Below are 15107 nucleotides of genomic sequence, written 5' to 3'. Positions count from 1 at the left end.
ACGGGGCAGCCTCTCCTCAGCGGGAAGCAGCAGCCCTCTCGCGGAGGTCCTCTTGGGACAATGTCTACTCCACAAGCTCCTGTTACCTACAGATAAGTCCACACTCCCTACTGTGCCCACAGCTCCACCACCCCTGGGCTCTTCCCTGAACTAGCCATGAGACTCACACTCTTCCCCATTCATAGAGGGCCTGCCCAACCCCTGGCTGAGCTCTTCCCCACCTCTTGCAGACAATGGACCCTCCAGAATGAGGCTGGAACCCCCACGGGTCTGTGCTGTCAGGTGAGAGGCCGAGGCCAGGCCATCTGTACCTGTCTAGCATCACAGACCCGGATGTCCAGAGTGGCCGAGAGGTGTCCGCCTCCAACTTGCCCGGTTCTCGGACCACATGGTGGGAATGTCCCTGCTGGCTCCTGATGATGGAGTCAGCTCCCCAGAGAAGCAGCGAGCACTTAAGAGTGGAGAGCGCTGTCCCCACACCCTGGGGGGAGGCAGTGGGTGGGGACAGGGCAGTCCTGGCCAAAGCCATACATTCAGTTCCTGGAAAAAGAGGCGTGACAAAAAAGATCGAACACTGCCTCTCACCCACCACATCCTGTTTTTATGGAAAACTAATCTAATTCCTGACAGCAAAGCAAGCAGCAGACATCCGCGGGGGTCCCCAGGGACCTGATGGATAGGCCCCCATAAGGCGTGAGGTGGAGCCGGCGCCCACCCCTGCCCCCGACCAGCCCCACCCCCAGGATCAGAGCCCCCATCGCAGCACCCCTGACTCCCCAGAGAGGCCAGGATCGACAGACCTTCTCTGGCAGTGAGGGGCAGGCCAGCTCCTGTCTACTTCCCCCTAGTCTCAGCTGGCCCTGCTCCAGAGGGCCTTGGCTGGTCAGTACATGGACAATGGTCACCACAGGACTGCCACCCACGATGGATGGATCATGAAAGATGAGGATGCCTTGAGCTGCAAGAACAAGCTCCCAGGCGGGGTGGCCTCGTGGCCACAGGACTCTGACTCAGGAGTCCAGTCAGCCTGGGCTGGGGGGCTGTGAGGCAGGGACACCAAGACCATCCATCCTAGAGGCTGGCTCATGGGTGGTTATCAGCTGGTGGTTCTCTAGCAGCAGGGAGAGGGCTCGCTGATGCCCACGGGAAGCCTTGCCTGTGCTTGGTCCACCTGCCCAGAACCCAGCCTCAGGTCACCTCCCACAGCTGCCACCTGACCCTGGACTCCCTCCCAGGCCCACCTGCTCCTAAGGGTCAGGGCCAAGCTTTCGGGAACATGCAGGCTCCAGTCATCACAGGGAGGAGGCCACCTCCAGACCTGGCTGCCGTCAGGTCCCCGTGGGGTGCCCGCTACACAGGGATAGGCCACAAGGTCTATGCCCCATCCAGCTGCTGCAGCCAGTGGCAGGAGACCAGGGAGGCCAGAAAACTGGAGGTGGCCCACAGAAACCTGCTCCCAATGTCCCCCAGAGTATCTCTCCACCCAGAGGGGCTCCCGAGGCCAGAGAAGTCCCCCATACAGACATGCCCACCAGTGGGGAGCCTTCTCACTCCCTTTCCAGCTGAGCATGCGACTCCATCCTCACACCCTCATCAGACGAATCCCTTGGAAGCCTGGGCAGGAACCTGACGCCAGGACTTCCCATCCCTGTGCACCCTGATGCCAAGCGCACACCCACCTACCTGGATGGGTCACAGCCTGGCTGACTTCTGGTTTTAAGGATCCAGTTTGGGACTGGGAACCAGCTCAGCTTCTCTAGGCTGCAAGACTCTCTGCCGCTCCCTCAGAGGTCAGGCTGAGGCAGACAGACTCTTGTTGGGGGGGGCACCAGGAAACATGGCCAGCCGCCACAGCCCCAGGAACCCCTGGCACCCCCCACCCAGGCCTGGGCTCCAGGCAACATCCTCTATTCCCTCCCAGCCTCCGCCAGCAGTCCAGGGCCAGCCACATGGTGTCCGAGCTGCTGTCCCAGGGGAGTGCCTGGCCGCCGTGACTTATTCAGACCCAGCTGGTTCCACTGCACTTGCCTCAGTGAGGTGTCCTCACCCCACCACCCCCGCCTCAGCCGGGATGTCACCAGTAACTCTGCCCCAGATTCCCCCCTGGTGAGACCGCCACATGTCCCGAGGCACAGGGCACCTTGATTAAAGTGCTGGGCGGCCAGGCTTCCTGAGAGGCGCCTGGGGGTGTGGGCAAGGAAGCAGGGCAGCCTTGCACTCAGCGACTCAACTGAGTATTTCCACCCACATCACCTGGCAGGTCACCCTGAGGGCCACGGGGCCAAGCAAGGTAGGTGCTAGTCTCACAGCTAGAGGTTACGACAAGCAGGCGCAGAGTCGTGGGAGCCTGGCGCAGAGCAGGCTCCACACCCTGGCTCCGCTCTGGACGGCCTCCCCGCAGCACAGTGTGTCTTGCTTCTAAAGGTGAGGAGTGCAAGGCCCAGAGAGGCTGAGTCACTTTCCCCAGGGCACCCAGCAGCAGAGCCAGGACTTGACCCAGCTGGAGACAGGGACTGGAAAGGTGATAGAAGCTTGTCCGGGAGCCTTTCCAGCCCACTCCTCTACTTTGAAGGTACCCACCAGCCAGCAGGCAGCAGGAGGAATATGTGGCCTCAAAGCACGGATGCTGAAGTCCCGCCTGGCAGGTGCTGGGCACACTGCGGCCACAGACACTGGGGCCTGAGTCCCGGCCCAGCAGCACCCTGTGACAGCACTCAGGACCAGGCGGGGACAGCCTGAGGTCCCAGGATAGCCCTGGTGGGCCCCCATGCTCCACACACAGAACAGGACGAGGCACGGCACCGATGCGCAGGAGTGACACAGGGGTTATGACATCCAAACACCCATTTATAAACACCCCCGAGGCCCCAGGACCATCCTGGCGGGAGGTTGGATTCCAAGCAGAGTGCTGGCACGACTATCCACTACCTCTGGGTCCAGCATCTTGTGTCTCCAGACCTGACGATCCAGGTTTGTGGTCAGAACGAGGAAGAAGCAACGTGACTCCAGGACCCCATGCTGGGCGGCAAGTGAGGAAGCCGACGATATGCCCTTTCCCACACAGAGAGTCCAGTGGACTGTGGTGGCCTGGCCATGGCAGGAGCCACCAGAGAGAACGCAGGGCAGAGAGGAAGGCGGCTTCAGGTTACAAGGAACCAGCAGATGGGCTCTGAACGCCTAACTCCTGGCAGCCTCGCTCACACCACGAGGCCCCTCGCCCACAGACAGGAGAGACAGAACAGCCTCCACTGTCCCCCTCCGTGGCTCCAGGGCCTGCTGCCTCCTCGCCTGACGGGTGACACTGGTGGCCCCAGCCCATGACCTCAGGTCACCCCTGCGAGGGTGCACCTGCTCTCACCCCGCCCCTCTGCAGCAGCACAGTCCCCAGGGCCCGTTCATCTCCGAAGTCCCAGCGCCCCGGCCCATGGCCCAGTCCCTGTAGGCACCCTTCACTTCCTGAAGACACGAGTGGGCTCCCCCTGCCCCCCTCCACACACCCTCCAAATGCCTGGAAGTGTCTCAGGCTCTGGAATCTGACACAGCCTGTCCAGCCCAGAAGCTTCCGGGAGCCGCCTCCGGAGGCAGCCATTCCTTCTCTGTCTGCCTCGTGTGCCCTCCAGGCCCCTGAGGGTCAGGGGGCTCCTCCGTTCAGCGTGGGCACCCCCCTCCCCAACAACTCTTGGCCTCCAGCCTTTTATGCCTCGCTCTCTCGAGGAAGGGAGCAGACGGGGTGAGGTGGGCACTGCCCTCCTGGTGTGAGGGAGGTGATGGTGAGGGCAAAGGGGCCGCGTGGGGGTGAGGGGGAGGTGCATCCCCTGGGGAGTGGAGTGCAGGCTTCTCCCTCCCTGGGTGGCCCAGGTTTTGTTCATTCAGTGAAAGCCTGGACAGAGGACCCCCCAGCTGGAGACTCCACCTGCAACCCCGGGACCACCACCCCCTCCCCAGAGGCCCCCAGTTTCTAAGGACCAGAGTCCGACAGGGCATTTGCTGACAGCCCCACAGAGCCGGGGTGCGGCCCCCAGGGGAGCAGGGGACACCGGGACAGAGGATCCAGGGCCCAGGCCCTCCCCTACCCCAGAGCTGCCTCCAGGCTAGAAGATGCCCCAGCACTTTGCTTTCAGAGCTACTCCTGCTTTCTGAGGTCACATTATCTGCCCGTTAGTCAGGACAAGGTTTCAGAGGCAAGAAAGGCCCTTGCCGGGGTCACCTGGTGACGCTGCCCACCCCAGGGCCCCCTCTGGGACCACTCAGGGGCCCCCACAGGGCCTCAAGCCCCCGTCTCTGGGTCACCCACACCCCTGCCAGTGCCCCCCGCCCCTGACCTCCAGAGATTAGGGCCTGACAGGCCAATTCTCCCCAGCCGGGAAGGTCTGCACCACTGATAAGAAGCAGAATGCTCCTGGAGCAGGCAGGGCTCAGAGCCCGCGGGGCCTCTGCCTCAACCACTTCCCACTTGCAGAGCTGGGCACGGGCCCACCCTGGCCGGGCACGGCAACAGTGACAAGGAAACAAGTGCCCAGGGACAAATGGGCACCACCCCGACAGCAAGGGTGGAGATGAACCCTGAGGGTGCCTCCACACAGGGCGGAGAGGCAGGCTGAGCGTGTGCCCAGCTGGGCAGGGCCCAGAGGAGACAGGAGCGGGCAGGAGGCAGGGTGCCAGCCACCCTGGACATGGACAGGCCCCCAGGACCAACCACCTCCCCAGAGGGTCACATGAGACTCACACCCCAGAGTGTGTATCCAACAGCAAGGCTGTCCTGTCCTCGGACTTGGGGGTCTGACTCGGGGGGGGGGGATTATCCTGGGGGGTGGGGAACAGTCAGGAGGGAAAGCCAGTGAACAAGAGCTGGTCACCATGTCCATGGGGACCACAGGAATGGAGGTCAGGAGGCCAAGACCATCTCTGCAGCGGTTGAAATGGACCCACTTCATGCAACCAGCGGCTGTGGGAGGTGACGCGTCCTGACAGGCAGAGTGAGGGTCCCAGCGGCAGCAGTGACACCAGGACAAGAGCCTGCCGTGGCAGGACAGAGGCCCCGGAGGAGGTCTGAGAGCCGGCAGAGCCCTGGGTGGGCAGCAGAGGGCGGGTGGGTTGGGAGGGCGAGTGGAGGGTGCAGGAAGGGCAGGGGCAGGGTGTGGGGGAAGCAGGACACTCAGCGACCCCGCCACCAGCTCGGGGGAGCAGGAGAGGATGTCCCAGCCAGTAACATCCGAGTTTATGGGACTTTGAGCTAAAAACACTTGCCCTTAACCGGACACCATAAAGATGACGATTAGCTCTTAACTGGACACCATAAAGATGACAATTAGGATTGTAAGCCACATGCAGTACAAAAGGGTGATAAAGAGCTTACGGTCTCACATCCACAAAGAACCCCCTGAGTCAGAAATAAAAAGATAAACAATCCAATTTTTTAATGGGTGAAAGATTCTTAGAGACACATGCCAGAGAAGATACCAAGGTGATTAGCATCATTGGCATCAAAGTAACGCAGACTGAAGTCTCAGGAGATGCCACCTCACGCCCACAGATCAGCTGGAATCAGAGGCCAACACCACGTGTGGGGCGCCCTGGAACACCCCCAAATGACAACCAGGAGAACAGAGCGGAGTCTACTTGCAGTGGACAATCGCGGCCCGTGACCTGGCAACCCGATGCCCAGGAGTGAATGAAACACATGAGTGTGTCCGTAGAGATGCACCGGCTAGCAGCCTACGCCTACTAGCCAGGCGGGATGGGTGACGGAATAAGCAAATGTGGCAGTGTTTTCAGGGGACAAGCCAGCGCCAGAAGGGACCACCGCCACGCGGTCACAGACAATCACACAAACTCAGTACTGAGGTGACAGCAGACACAGCAGTACACACCTCCAGGGGTCCCTCAAGCATGGACCCCGAGGGCAGGCAAAACCAAGTTGAGGGTGGGGCGGGGGGGTGGCAGCGCAAGAGGAGGAAATGATTTCCAAGTCCTTGGGGGAGGCGGTACGTGGCTGCACTCGACTGTCAACCCAGACTCAACTCTGAGGTCTGCTCTTCACCCCGAGCTGTCCCCATGGAGACAGCTGTGTGGGCTGTGCCGTCCTCCCCCGGGGGCTCTGTGGGGACCCCAGAGCCCCCTAAATCTGGGCCGAGCAAGTGTCGGGGGGGCAAGAGGGGTGGCCGTGGGAGGCAGTGGCAGGGGGACAGCTGGCAGGTTCCAGAGTGAGGAGAGGTTTGGGGAGTTAGTGGGCCAGACGGAAGTTCTGCAGGGAAAGAGATGCAGCCAGAGGAAGGAACTGAGGAGTCACCCGTGTGCTGACAGGTGCCGGGGCAGGGGCCTCCAGGGAGGCAGGGGTGTCACGGCCAGAACTCTGGCCCTGGGTGCTCATCTGTGACATGGGGCCACTACTGCCCACCCTCAGGAGCAGGAAAGTGAGTGGAGACTCATCCTGAGGGGAGACTAGAAACCTGGGGGCCCTGTGCCAGGTGAATGCAGCGGAGAGGGCATGGTGGGCAGCAGGAAGCTCTCGAATGACTGGGAAGGTCATCTCGCCATGGGACGCATCTAGGAGCAGAGCTGGGAGCCTGGGGCCCCCAAGTCTGTCCAAGCAGAGGCTGTGATGCCAGTGGACATGGATGGAGGCTGCAGGGTTGGGGTGGGGGACGGTGAGTGGACACTGAGGCAGAGACATGATGCAGAGCTGTGTGCCCACATGACCGGAGGAGATGGTCAGCGCCAGCTGCCCACATAGGCACATGGCGATTAGGGGCCTGGGGACCTGCCCTGCAACATCATAAAGGCAACTTGTGCAAACCTTGTCCCAGCTGCCCCCGGGCCCATGGCAGCCTGCCGGGGTCTCTGCCGTGAGGCTGACTCATTCCCCCATGAAGCAACCCAGGGACACTCCCCCAGCAGGGGAGCCAGGTACACGCTGCACAGCCTCTGAGGGCTCCTGGGAGTGCCCCGTGGTCACAATGACCCCTGGCCATTGACAGGGAGGGGCAAAAGGGGCAGATGAAACAGCTGAGAGGCAGAGGGGAATAGGAGAGCGTGCTTCCCTTTGAAAAGCACCCATTAACGCTGTTGTAATGATGCGCTGTTTCAGTGTTTTACCCATAAATATGAATCGAGTGAGAGGATGGAATTGGGAGGGCGGTGAATGACGGGGACGGATGGGGTTGAATGGAGGGGAGGGATTGGGGGCAGGGGGAATGGAGGCAGAACAGGAGCCTGGGCCCCAAGGGGAGGCTGGGGTGTGACAGGGCCCAGACGACAGGCCACAGGCCCGGTGGCTCCAGGAGGTGAGAGAGACTGAGACTCAGGCCTGTGGCTGGTGAGGCTTCTGCTCTGAGGCCCCTGCCCAGGAGCCCAGGCCGTGTCCTCTCTCGATTGTCCAGACTGGGCCACGATCCTGGCCACAATCACAGGCCTTTGGCTGCTCATGCGGGCCCAAGGAATCTGTGCACATAGCAGTTCTGTTCTTTTGTTTTCCCTCAGGGGATCCACCAAAGGCCAATGAAGGGCAGGGGAGGTGGGGAGAGCCAGGGAATGGGCCACCGGTACACCTGGGCACTGCCAGGGTCACAGCCGAGCCTGGATGGGGCCCAAGAGGCGCGTCCCTCACAGCCAACTGCGCGGTCAGCGGTTCCGGACTCAGGACAGACCCCCACCTGCTCTCGAGGACAGAAGCCCCCAGGCCCCTCCCGCTCTGCGGAAGCCACGGGGCCCGGTTCAGCCGCCTGTTCACTGGCAAAGGAAACCACAGGAGGCGGCTGAGGTGGCCATGGTCCCGCTTTAGCCTGACCCCAGGGAAGGAGAGGAGGCCCAACTATATATACTCTGGGAGACAAACAGCGCAGGTCGGAGCCTGGTAAACAGCCGGCCGTTACAGGGAACTAAAAATACTCCCTATAATTATGTGATTAAAACACACCAGAAAAATCGACCCGCCCCACTCGGCAAAGGCCCGAGACGGTGCACAGAAGGGGGAGGCCACGCACGTCGGCCTGAGGTGCCCGGGGAGGCTGGTCTGGGCCAACATTGCCCATTGCACACTGGTGGCTTTCCAGGGCTGCCCGAGTGCCGGGCCTCAGCCTCACAGCATCCTCCCCAGGGCAGAGGCTGGTGACCCTGGGCACCCGCAGAACCCCAGCCACGGGCTCCAAATGCTGAAGCCACCTAACCTCAGGAGTGCGGACACAGCAACCTCAGGCCCTCACCACCGACCAGGGCCTTGCTTTGGACGAGAGAGAGAAGAAAGGATGAAAGAAGAAGAAACTTACTCTCATCTGATTTAACTCTTGGCTATCTTATGGCAAGTATTCATACGTTACTTCTATAGTGAACAGTTAATACAGATCAAAACGTGGGCGGGGATCAAGCCTCAGGTCTGTCCTGCCTAACCGTCCACTGGGCGCTGCCCCTCCCTCTCCACCCCACCTCAATCTTCTGACTGGCCACCCAGGGGACCGGAGCCCCCATTCACAGGCCACTCACTGACCTCCTTCCACAGATGGTCTGACCTTCCATAGATGGTCAGGTCACTCATTGACCTCCTTCCACAGACGACCTGACCCTGGATGCACTGGTCTGGCACCTTGGATCTGCCTTTCTGCCCCCGGCCCAGCATGGCAGACAACCTCTCTCCCTCCAGCAGACTGGTCTTGTCCGGTGCCCACCCCCGCCAGCCCCACCCAGCCCCCTCCAGCCCAGGCCTCCATCTGATTTACTAGGGGATACCCCCAGGGACGGCGTCACTGACGGCACCGTGTTTCTTTCCCATCTGGACCCAGCACAGGGAACAAACACGGCAAAGGCGCTTACAGAACCAAGGTGCCGGTAGCTGGGGGGATCCACGCCTCCCTTTACACCCAAGGACCTCGGCCCGGTTACAGAGGAGAGCAGGCCCAGCCCCTCCCATTCCACCGCCACAGGCCCTGAACCAGAGCCTAGGAGCCTGCCCAGAGCTCTGTCTCAGGAGACCTGGTAAGACAATGCTTGAATGAACTTGGGAACAGGTTCCACGTGAGCACAGGAATCTGGGCAGGCAGGTGTCAGGCAGGGTAGCTGGGCTGGCCCTGGACACCACACCTCCCGCCCTGGAAACCACCTGTGGCCAGCGGGCAACCCTGTGTGTCACGGACCCACTCGCCCCCCCACCAAGCACTGTGCAAGGGAGGGCTGCCCCGCCCTGCCCCATCCAGAGGCCAAGAGATCAGAGACCTGGCATTGGCGTTCAAGCTTTTATTGTCTCGTTTACAGGTGAGGAAACTGAGGCCCAGAGAGGGAGTGAGGGCCTGGCAAGTCAAAGCAAGGCGGAGGCTGGCACCACCCACGAGCTCGTCCCGCAAAGCCAGCCCCCTAGCCTCCCTGAGGCTTCCCACCCTGGGGTCTCCCACAGGAAACACTTGCCAACAGGTACACAACTCACTTGCCCTGGGAAGGAAAACCCGCCTGTGTTCTCATCCCCCAAGCCCCACAATCCTCATCCAGAGAGCAAGCTCAACTCAGAGGGGTTCAAAGGTCAAGAGTGGGAGGAGCTCACACAGAGGGCACTGACCCACCTCCTGGCGGCACTCGGGGCAGCCTTCTCACCTGCTTCTATAACACCTGGAGCCTGTACCCCAAGGAGGAAGGAAAACTGCTTTGGTAACCATAAGGGAGAAACTAGATACAAAAGAGTCTACATAAAAAATGTCTAGGAGAAGGAATTGGCAACTTACTCCAGCACTCTTGCCTGGAGAATCCCTTGGACAGAGGAGCTGGGCAGACTACAGTGTAAGAGGTTGCAGAGTTGGACACGACTGAGTTACTGACACACACACGAAATTGAGATACTTTGTGGCACAAGTGTACACTTTATCTTTCCTCCCATCTCCTGCAGGAAGCAGGATGGGGCAGGCAGCACCAGGGGGCAGGATGGCTTGCCCCCCCATCCCTTCTGGAAGTCTTGGGGCCTCAGTGCCTGCAACAGCTGGCCTTGGGCAAATAAAAGACTAAGTTGTTTTTTTTTTTTTTAAAGCTATATATTTCTAAAACTAGAAAACACGGAAAAGACCAATACTTCATCGGACCAGGGTGGTCAAGAGTGGCTTCCTGTAAGGGGTGGCACACACTGGGCCCTAAAGATAAGGGACAGGCCCACGGGATACCCTTAACCCTTGCGGTGGCTCCGCCAAGAAGGTGGCCACAGGAAGGCAGTCCCCTGCGGCTGCACACAGAGCAGGGGGCCCCTTTCCCTCTCCATCTCTGAGCACTGAAAGTGTTAGAGTAGCGACACCGCCCAGGAAGTAGCCCCATAGCCAGGACCCAAGACGTTCCCCGCCGCTCCATCAGCACTTCCTCTGCAGGACCCTTCCCACTGGTACAGATGCCAGTGGGGTGGCCACTGGCCAGATGACTACAGGGGGCTGTCCTCAGCTCTGGGTTGACCCTGGCCCCTCCCTGATCACACTGATTCCTCGGGGCCCGTCAGCCAGACACCTGAGTCCTGCTACTGAGTCCTGGGAGTGGGCAGGGGCTCCCAAGGCCAAGCCTCCTCCCTAAGGTGGCAGAGGAGAGCAAGACCCACCCCCAGCTCTGGGGGAGGAGGGGTCTCTGAACGGGACAGCCTGGGCTTGCTGCTGGCTCCAAGAGCCTGGCAGCCCGGGAGCTGAGGTGAACTCTCAGGGCTGCGTTCCTAACAGGGGCACCCGTCCTAGGACTGCCTTCCCATTGCTTTCCTGCCTGCCCCACGGCAGTGTTGAGACAGTGATGGTGAATACCCTACTCAGAGGAGGAAGTGTCCCCATTCTAACCGGTGACAGAGCAGTGACAGTCAGGCTGGCAGGTGACGTGGCGCGTGGTGGGCGTGACCGAGAGGCCGGAGCCCCATCCCGCAGGAGGAAGCCATGTTGCTGCACTGCGCGTGTTTGCCGGTCGGTGATACAGTCACCACCTTCTTACTACCTGCCTCACTGCTACAGGACTACCTTCAGGCTGCTCCTGTCCCGTCAGGTCAAGAGCTGGGGGCGGGGCTGTTCCTGGGGAAATCACAAAGCGTTCTGTCCTGACGTTTCTGTAGAAGCTTTCGGCTCTGGGTCCTGACCCCCCCAGGGCTGCAGGGACAACAGGTGAAATGATGAAGGCTGTCATCCTTCCCGGGACGGGGAACTAGGGAGTCTCTGATGTACTAAGGAAGTGGAAGTGGGGTTTTGGGAGGCGAGGGGTGCCCTAGGATAACCCAAACCCTCAGATGGCTCATCCAGCACCCACCACTCTGAAAACACTGCTGCTGCTGCTGCTAAGTCGCTTCAGTCGTGTCTGACTCTGTGCGACCTCATAGATGGCAGCCCACTAGGCTCCCCCATCCCTGGGATTCTCCAGGCAAGAACACTGGAGTGGGTTGCCATTTCCTTCTCCAATGCGTGAAACTGAAAAGTGAAAGTGAAGTCGCTCAGTCATGCCTGACTCTTAGTGACCCCATGGACAGCAGCCTACCAGGCTCCTCCATCCATGGGATTTTCTAGGCAAGAGTACTGGAGTGGCTTGCCATTGCCTTCTCCGGAAAACACTGCAGAACTAACCATTTCTACCGAAGCTCATCACAGAGCAAGGGGTGCTCAGAAGGCAGCAGGGTAACCATCCGGCCTCTAGCCAGCAGCACAGCAAGATCCTTCAGGAGCTACCCAGCCCAGAGAGCCGGCCTCCGGCCTCCACCCTCTCAGGTGTCACTGGGCAGGGCTCTCGGCCAGCTCTACATCACCCTCCCCTGAAGCTCAAGAAAAAACATGGAAATCCAAGTCCTACACCCAGGCACAGAATCCGTGTAGGGTATAGCCTGGGTATCCGGGTTTTAATTAATAGACTTTATTTTGGGGGACAGTTTCAGGTTTACAGAAAAACTGAGCCAAGCACACAAAAAATTAGTCATCAGGATATGAAAAGCTCCCAGGAGACTCCAGCCCAGGTGGGAACCCTGAGTAGCTCCACCCTGCATCCAGAGAACTAGAGACCTACCCTCCCCCAAAATCCATCACCCACTTGAGTTTCAGCCAAGGGCCCGAAGAACACAGATTAATTCTCGGGGTCAACAAGCTCCAGTTCTCAGTCTGAGCCTGGCTCCACCACTTGTTTTGCTGCAGCCAGCAAGCTAGGAGTGGTGTTTACATTTTTTAATGGCTGGAAAAAATATCAGAAGAGTGGATGATGTGAAAATATTTACTATCCAGCTCATCAGAGAAAAGTCTGCTGACCCTGAACAAGGAGGCTGCACCGTGGGGGGAGGCATGCCCTTCAGGAGGGAGGCCCCTCCCACACAGGCCAACCCGATTCCCCTTGTGTCTTCGAAGCCTAAGGAGGCTGCAGGTGTGCCGTCAAAGGTGAGCCTGCAGTGAGAAGTTTACCAGCTTCTGAGCTCGACCTCCAGCTGGGTCTCTTTTGCTGGCCTGTTAACATGTGTTTTCCCGAGGCGAGAGGAGAAAGACAGGCCGGCTGACCCTGCGCTCTTCCCAGCACATCCTGGGCTGTTCTGTCCACACAAGTCTGACTCAGAACCTCCTCCCTGACCTCAATGGTTTTCATTGATTCCTGTCCTGAAATTTTTCCCAAGTTTCACCAGCTTTCTCTGCTACAAATCAAAACACAGTCTGTGTGGGAACTGATGCCGGCTGCTCCGGGCCCCCACATTCCTGGCCCACTGGAGCCCACGCCCACCTATGACAGAAGCGGGCAGAGTCCACCTGGAGAGATTTAAGAGGCTCTGCAAAGGCTTTCAGAGTAAAACCACCAACACCCACCATGGTCTGACGGATTTCCACCCAACAGGCAGACTCACAGTACAAACCATTCCCTGTTTCTCTGAATTATTCAGACCACTTTTCAGCTCACACCCAGTAGAGGCAGCCCCAGAGGAGGGAGCTGGGGACTGAGGCCTGGCATGTGAAGGGTGAAGTGAGGCTCCAGCACTCTGCCCTGGGCACAGGGAGGCCAGGAGGGGTGCAGAGGGGAGGGGCCTTGAGCAATAAGAACCACAGCTAGAGCTTTCCGGTAGGGGCGAAGATGACAGGACAAGCGGGCACACTGATGCCAGGGTGGGACCTCAGCTCTGGCACCAAGACCAGAGTCTTCTGGGAGCACCCTCTCCCCTAGCCCAGGTCAGAGCCACCCCCTCCCCTCCCGCAGCTCTAGAGCCCAGCGGGGGAGCCAGGGCACCGGGAAGGCAGGGAGGAACCCGAACTATTTTTTCCAGAGCAAGGGCCTGCCCTAGTCCGGCCGGGGGTGGGGACGGGAAGGGGAAGAGTGAGGGGGGCCGAGCCCAGGGCACAACGACGTTAGTTCTGCTCCAGAGGCTCCAGATTAAACAGTTCTAGGCAGGAAGCCCGCCTTCTCCCAGATTGGTCAGGAAGTCGTGATGCAAGTTTGCGCTTTTTTTTTTTTTAACACGAAAGAGAAAAAGAGATTCGTGCCCCACTCACCAACTCCCCAGCCCCTCCCATGGGGGCCGACATTCCTCCCCCTGTCCCCGTGTCCCTACCCCCAGCGCCGCGGGCCGAGGCACCGCCGCCCTCTCCGGGGGGCGCTCGCCACCGGCCTTCGTAGGCGCCAGGGTGCCATCTGTCCGCCACCCCGCCGCCGCCCTCCCAGCCTGGCGCTCGGACGGGGCCCCGGCCTTCCCGGCGGGCCCGGCGCTCTCATGCTTCTGGAATGCGGGCGCCCAGGGCCGTGCGTCCCGGGGAATCTCCGCGCCCGCCCGCGCACCATCCTCGGCCAGACCATTCTCGCCGGGTGGCCCGGCCGGAATGCCGGGAGCGGGGACGCAGACCCTGTCCCAGTCCAGAGCCCGTCGCTCACGCCCCCACTCACCGGCCAGAAGCGCGAAGGGCAGCAGCAGCCAGTACAGGACGGCGCCGAGCACGTGCGGCTCCATGCCCGAGGGGCCCGGAGGCCGGCCAGGGTCGCTCGGCCGGCGCGGTGCTAAGGGGCGGTGCGGGGGAGCCCCGGCCGGCGCATGGCGCACAGGGCGGGTCGCCGCACGTGCCGCGCGCCGCGGCCAGGACCCCGGCTGGTCAGCAGGGAACTGAGCGCCTCCGCTTCCTCCTGCTCCTCCTCCCAGGGCCGGGGTCCGCAGCGACCTGCCGGTGCCGACGGCCGGGGTCCGCGCTCGCTCCGGTGTCAGCCCTGCCCCGCGGCGAAGCGCCGCGCGCGGCTCGCGACTCTCTCGGCGGCTCGCGGAGGCCGAGCAGGGCGGGACGCGGCTCGGCGGCTCCCTCCTCCCTCGGCCAGCCCGTGGGCCTTTATAAGCTCGGCCCCCGCCCTCCCGGCGTGCCCGCCCCCGCGCCTCCCCGACGGCCCGGCGCGCCCCGGCACCCACTCTGCGGCTCCACGCGGCCCGCGCCCCGCACTAGCCCTCACGGTACGGGGTGGCCAGTGGGGGCCGGAGACCCCCGCTCGGCGCACTTCCCTAGAAGACCCCCCACCCTCAACAGCCTTGGCAGGGCCTTTCGGAGTCGCGTGGGTGCGGGCGGGGGCAGCTTCCTCCCCGGCCGTCGCAGCCCGGAGCGCTCGGTAAAGGTGCCCCTGCCCCGGGCTTCTCAGACAGCACCCCACTCGCAAGTGCGCCCCGCGTGGCAGGAGCAGCCGAAACCTTGCTCCCCCGGCCCGCAGCGCCCCCTGGGGACCGTGGCGTGGCTCGGAGGCCCCGCCCGCAGGGCCAGGGCCGCAGCCGGGCTGGGGGTCAGGTGGGAGGCCCCGTGAGGTCCAACGAGGACTGGGGGCCGCTTCCACCTGCGCTTCCGCCTGCCACCACCACCACCACCACGGGCCCTGCCAGGAAGGAAATGAGAATTGCCCTTGGGTCAACAGGCCAGGGTCTGAATCCAGGCTGCCCTGGACACTTCACTTGGCCACCCCAGTTTGGCCTTCTCCACCTTGAGTTGGGCTGGGAAAGGAGAAAAAACTAGAGCCGCCCAGTGTGAAAGGCAGAGCCCATGGAGGTGGCAGGACTCAGGGCCCCAGGACACCTGAGGAAGCCGGAGCTGCCTGACCAGCTCCAACACAGGCCAAGACCCTCCCAGTCTTCAAGTCAGAAACTTTCAGTGGACTTTCATGAAATCTAGGATTTCAGTGCTGATCGTGTTTCTCCCTGC

General features: G+C 61.3%; 1 protein-coding gene across 4 annotated transcripts in view; it reads right to left on the bottom strand.

Annotated features, from left to right (window-relative positions):
* Nucleotides 1–14236, bottom strand: part of PIEZO1 (piezo type mechanosensitive ion channel component 1 (Er blood group)) — a 56942-nt gene extending 42706 nt beyond the window's left edge. For all 4 annotated transcript variants that reach the window (XM_055412957.2, XM_055412959.2, XM_055412960.2 and 1 more), the window contains exon 1: nt 13825–14236. In XM_055412957.2, coding sequence (XP_055268932.2) covers nt 13825–13888 — 64 coding nt within the window. In that variant the 5' untranslated portion in view covers nt 13889–14236. The remainder of the gene's footprint in view (nt 1–13824) is intronic.
* Nucleotides 14237–15107: the final 871 nt, after the last annotated feature.

Source organism: Moschus berezovskii, chromosome 22 (assembly GCF_049115385.1).
Source record: "Moschus berezovskii isolate FMDL1 chromosome 22, NW_MosBer_1.0, whole genome shotgun sequence".
NCBI lineage: Eukaryota > Metazoa > Chordata > Mammalia > Artiodactyla > Moschidae > Moschus > Moschus berezovskii.
The sequence above is the reverse complement of the archived record's forward strand: the minus strand, read 5'-3'. Positions and strand labels throughout refer to the sequence as shown.